At 49.4% G+C, this 6000-nt stretch overlaps 1 protein-coding gene across 1 annotated transcript in view; it reads left to right on the top strand.

Moving 5' to 3' along the window:
• Window positions 1-492: 492 nt before the first annotated feature.
• Window positions 493-6000, top strand: part of atf6b (activating transcription factor 6 beta) — a 47158-nt gene continuing 41650 nt past the window's right edge. Inside the window, 4 exon segments of the mRNA XM_055666288.1 lie at window positions 493-538; window positions 541-575; window positions 2474-2549; window positions 3569-3663. Of these exon segments, the coding sequence (XP_055522263.1) occupies window positions 493-538; window positions 541-575; window positions 2474-2549; window positions 3569-3663 (252 nt within the window).

Here is a 6000-nt window from a genome sequence, read left to right as displayed (position 1 = left end):
TGAGATTGATCCCTGGGATGGCGGGACTGTCATATGAGGAAAGATTGAAAAGACTAGGCGGAGCTTAGAAGGATGTGGGGGAATCTTATAGAAACATATAAAATTATTAATGGACTGGACAAGCTAGATGCTGGAAAAATGTTCCCAATGTTGGGTGAGTCCAGAACCAGGGGCCACAGTCTTAGAATAAAGGGGAGGCCATTTAACACTGAGATGAGAAAAAACGTTTTCACCCAGAGAGTTGTGAATTTGTGGAATTCCCTGCCACAGAGGGCAGTGGAGGCCAAGACACTGGATGGATTTAAGAGAGAGTTAGATAGAGCTCTAGGGGCTAGTGGAGTCAAGGGATATGGGGATAAGGCAGGCACGGGTTATTGATAGGGGATGATCAGCTTAGATCACAATGAATGGCAGTGCAGGCTCGAAGGGCCGAATGGCCTCCTCCTGCACCTATTGTTTATGTTTCTAACGTCCATCTTCCCTTCTCTCCAGATGCGTGCCTGTACAACTGTGAAACAATGGAGGAGATGGATGACTCTGTTGATCTCTTTCACCACCTGGATAACACCTCACAGGTATAAAACCAGAGTTTTAAAATGCCCCCGCACTATCCCCCCCCCCCCCCCCCCCCCCCCCCCTCCTCCTATTTTCCCCGCTCCCCGTGACGTTGGGAAAAGGGGAAGTACAACGGGAGCTGGGGGTCCTTGTTCATCAGTAACTGAAAATAAGCATGCAGGTACAGCAGGCAGTGAAGAAAGCCAATGGCCTGTTGGCCTTCATAACAAGAGGAGTCGAGTATAGGAGCAAAGAGGTCCTTCTGCAGTTGTACAGGGCCCTAGTGAGACCACACCTGGAGTATTTTGTGCAGTTTTGGTCTCCAAATTTGAGGAAGGACATTCTTGCTATTGAGGGAGTGCAGTGTAGGTTCACAAGGTTAATCCCCGGGATGGCGGGACTGTCATATGTTGATAGAATGGAGCAGCTGGGCTTGTACACTCTGGAGTTTAGAAGGATGAGAGGATATGTTATTGAAACATATAAGATTATTAAGGGTTTGGACACGCTGGAGGCAGGAAACATGTTCCCGATGTTGGGGGAGTCCAGAACCAGGGGCCACACAGTTTAAGAATAAGGGGTAGGCCATTTAGAATGGAGATGAAAAAAAAACTTTTTTATCCAGAGAGTTGTGAATTTGTGGAATTCTCGGAAGGCAGTGGAGGCCAATTCTCTGGATGCTTTCAAGAGAGAGTTAGATAGGGCTCTTAAAGATAGCGGGAGTCAGGGGATATGGGGAGAAGGCAGGAACGGGGTACTGATTGGGGATGATCAGCCATGATCACATTAAATGGCGGTGCTGGATCACAGGGCTGAATCCTGCACCTATTGTCTATTGTCTGTTGTCACCCCAGTGCCCCACTACCCAAATCACCCTGCCTCTTCACCCTCTCTTGCATGCTCAACTCTCAATCCTCAATCCCACATATCGCTGTCATCCCATTTATGTTGAGACTTTAGAGATTCAGCGCGGAAATAAATCCTTGGGCCCGCCGAGTCCGCGCCGACCTGCTACCACCCCGTCCACTAGCACTATCTTACACACACCAGGGCACAATTTATAATTTGGCCAAAGCCAGTCAACCTCCAAACCTGCAAGTCTGTAGAGTGTGGGAGGAAACCGGAGGCACCCGGAGAAAACCCAGGCGGTCACGGAGGCGAACGTGCAAACTCCGTACAGACAGCACCCGTAGACAGGGTACAACTGGGTCTCTGGCGCTGTGAGGAGCAGGGAGGTTCTACTGCAGATGTACAGGGTCTTGGTGAGACCACACCTGGAGTATGGCGTACAGTTTTGATCTCCTAATCTGAGGAAAGGCATTCTTGCCATCGAGGGAGTACAGAGAAGGTTCACCAGACTGATTCCTGGGATGGCAGGACTTTCATATGAAGAAAGACTGGATAGACTCGGCTTGTACACGCTAGAATTTAGAAGATTGAGGAGGGATCTTATAGAAACTTACAAAATTCTTAAGGGGTTGGACAGGCTAGATGCAGGAAGATTTTCCCGATGTTGGGGAAGTCCAGAACAAGAAGTCACAGTTTAAGGATAAGGGGGAAGTCTTTTAGCACCGAGATGAGAAAATGTTTTTTCACACAGAGAGTGGTGAATCTGTAGAATTCTCTGCCACAGAAAGTAGTTGAGGCCACAGTTCATTGGCTATATTTAAGAGGGAGTTAGATGTGGCCCTTGTGGCTAAAGGGATCAGGGGGTATGGAGAGAAGGCAGGTACGGGATACTGATTGAGGATGATCAGCCATGATCATATTGAATGGCGGTACAGACTTGAAGGGCCGAATGGCCTACTCCTGCACCTATTTTCTATGTGAGGCAGCAACTCTACCGCTGCGCCAGAGACAGATAGCCTTTGGTGTGTTGAGTTTGCTGTGAAGTTGACTGCCTGTTTCACCGTTGCAGTTCGAACTGGATTTGAACATGGAAATCGGCCTGCCCTACTCTCCCTGGAACCCGATGAATTGTGATAGTTGCTCAGGTAAGCACTCGCTGACGATCCTCTCGTCTCCTTGTACACGTATGTGGTGTTTATGAAAGAACTGCAGATGCTGGAAAAATCGAAGGCAGACAAAAATGCTGGAGAAGCCCAGCGGGTGAGGCAGCATCTACGGAGCGAAGGAATAGGTGACGTTTCGGGTTGAGACCCTTCTTCAGACTGATGTGGGGGTTGGGATGGGGGGGGGGGGGTTGCGGGAAGAAGAAAGGAGGGGGCGGGGACGGGGAGCGGTGGGAGAGCTGGGAAGGTGGAGGTGAAAGCAGGGACTACCTGAAATTGGAGAAGTCAATGTTCATACCGCTGGGGTGTAAACTGCCCAAGCGAAATATGAGGTGCTGCTCCTCCAATTTACGGTGGGACTCACTCTGGCCATGGAGGAGGCCCAGGACAGAAAGGTCGGATTGGGAATGGGAGGGGGAGTTGAAGTGCTGAGCCACTGGGAGATCAGGTTGGTTATTGCGGACCGAGCGGAGGTGTTGGGCGAAGCGATCGCCAAGCCTGCGCTTGGTCTCACCGATGTAGAGCAGCTGACATCTAGAGCAGCGGATGCAGTAGATGAGGTTGGAGGAGGTGCAGGTGAACCTCTGCCTCACCTGGAACGACAGCTTGGGTCCTTGGATGGAGTCGAGGGGGGAGGTAAAGCGACAAGTGTAGCATTTGCAGGGGAAAGTGCCCAGAGAGGGGGTGGGGGGGCGGGAAGAATTGACCAGGGAGTTACGGAGGGAGCGGTCTTTGCGGAAAGCAGACAGGGGAGGAGATGGGAATATGTGGCGAGTGGTGGGGTCATGTTGGAGGTGGCGAAAATGTCAGAGGATTATTGTATGTGACGGCTGGTGGGGTGGAAGGTGAGGACAAGGGGAACTCTACCCTTGCTACAAGTGGGGGGATGGGGGGAGAGAGCAATGTTGCGGGGTATTAATAAAACAGACTGTTGGCAGGGCTGCCAATCGTGCGGCGCCACCTGGTGGTCTGGTATCTTGACACCGTTCCTTCTGCTACAGATCTGCAAGTGAAATTGGAACCACTGTCGCCTGCATCTTCCCGCTGTTCCGATTCCTCTCTCTCGTCCTCGTGTGACATTCCCCTGATACCGCAGGTAAGCCGCTACAACCTATAATGTCTATAATGTGCGTGATGAGGTGTGGCTACAAGAGGTGCGTTGCCCTTTGCTGTCCTTGCCTTTTGGGAGAGGTGGGTTGTGTGTTTGGGAGAGCCTAGGCGAGTAAAATAAAGACACAAAGTGCCGGAGTAATGGGCCTGTACCAGATAGGCGATTTGCCGGCTACTGTCACAGTCGTAGCAGGACGCTGATAAACTGGCGACTGAACCTCCCCCTACGACAATGTCTACACCAACCTACCACCTAGTCGATGTCAAGCTACCGACGACTCATTAGGACGTCCACAAGCTACGATAAGGTAAGATAATTCAGTCGCCGGTACCTGTCGTTGGTTGACGTAGGTAGTCGCCAATGGAATTCACCAAAGTCAGCACCAGCGACAACCATCGTCATCCTGGCGACAGCACCTATGTCAGGCTACAATCGTTGGCGCCAGGCACACGGGCGCCGACTGTCGGCAAAAGGTTTTGGACATTTCAAAATCCAGCGGCGACCAGAAAAAGGGTACGACTCTTTGGGCGACTGAGGAATCATAAAGAAAGCGCATCAACGCCTCTACTTCCTGAGATTACGGAGAGTCGGTTTGTCAAGGAGGGGTCTCTCAAACGTCTACAGGTGCACAGTAGAGAGCATGCTGACCGGTTGCATTGTGGCTTGGTTCGGCAACTTGAGCGTCCAGGAGAGGAAAAGAATACAAAAAGTTGTAAACACTGCCCAGTCCATCATCGTCTCTGACCTCCCCACCATCGAGGGGATCTATCGCAGTCGCTGCCTCAAAAAGGCTGCCAGCATCATCAAAGACCCACAACATCCTGGCCACACACTCATCTCTCCACTATCTTCAGGTAGAAGGTACAGGAGCCTGAAATCTGCAACAACCAGGTTCAGGAATAGCTACTTCCCCACAGCCATCAGGCTATTGAACACAACTTCAAACAAACTCTGAACCATAACAGCCTATTGCACTTTCTCTGTTTATTTATGTGTGTATATATAAATATTCAATGGTATATGGACACACTGATCTGTTCTGTATTTCTGCCTACAATATTCTGTTGTGCTGCAACAAGCAAGAATGTCATTGTTCTTTCTGGGACACATGATAATAAACTCTCTTGACTTGACCATACAGACGACACCCTAGTTGCCTGTAGTCGCCTAAAAAATCACCTAAGTGGGACACGGGCATAACTCAGAGGAAGACGGATAGGTGACGTTTCGGTTTGGGACCCTTCTCCACTCCACAATCAAAAAGGCCCAACGGAGGATGTACTTCCTGCGGCAGCAAAGGAAGCACAATCTGCCACAGGCAATGATGGTTCAATTCTACACGGCCATCGTAGAGTCTGTCCTCACCTTCTCCATCATGGTCTGGTTTGGCTCAGCCACCAAGCACGACACCTGGAGGCTGCAGCGAATCGTCCGATCAGCTGAGAAGTTTGTTGGCTGTAACCTTCCCTCCATTGTCGAACTGTACACTGCAAGGGCCAGGAAGCAAGCGGGCAAGATCATCTCTGACCCCCCTCACCCTGGCCACAAACTCTTTGAATCACTTCCCTCTGGAAGGCGACTCCGGACTGTCAAAGCTGCCACAGACAGACATAAAAACAGCTTTTTTTCCACGAGTAGTAGCTCTACTCAATAACCAAAAATCTATAGCCCCTTTTGCTCTGGTATTTTATTTAATTCTTCTCATGTTTAAATTATAATGTTTTATTTTTAATCGTCTAGTGTATGTCATGTTGTTACTTGCGAGTGGAGCACCAAGGCAAATTCCTTGTATGTGAACATACTTGGCTGATAACATTTATTCAATTCAATTCAATTAAAATCAGAATGTAGTTAGGGGTGGGAAGTAGACAATAGACAATAGATGCAGGAGTAGGATATTTGTCCCTTCGAGCCAGCACTGCCATTCAGTGTGATCATGGCTGATCATCCACAATCAGTACCCTGTTCCTCCCCATAACACCTGACTCCGCTATCTTCAAGAGCCCTATCTATCTCTCCCTTGAAAGTATCCAGAGAATAGGCCTCCATTGCCCTCTGAGGCAAAGAATTCCACAGACTCATACCTTTTTCTGAGAAAAGGTGTTTCCTCGTCTCCGTTCTAAATGGCTTACCCCTTATTCTTAAACTGTGTCCCCTGGTTCTGGACTCCCCCAACATCGGGAACATGTTTCCTGCCTCTAGCGTGTCCAAATCCTTAATATTCTTCGGTAGACAAAAATGCTTGAGAAACTCAGCATCTATGGAGCAAAGGAAATAGGCAACGTTTCGGGCTGAAACCCTTCTTCAGATAATAATCTTATA

Source organism: Leucoraja erinacea, unplaced genomic scaffold, assembly GCF_028641065.1.
Source record: "Leucoraja erinacea ecotype New England unplaced genomic scaffold, Leri_hhj_1 Leri_230S, whole genome shotgun sequence".
Lineage (NCBI taxonomy): Eukaryota > Metazoa > Chordata > Chondrichthyes > Rajiformes > Rajidae > Leucoraja > Leucoraja erinaceus.
Note: the sequence above shows the minus strand (reverse complement) of the source record. Positions and strands in the feature narration are given on the sequence as shown.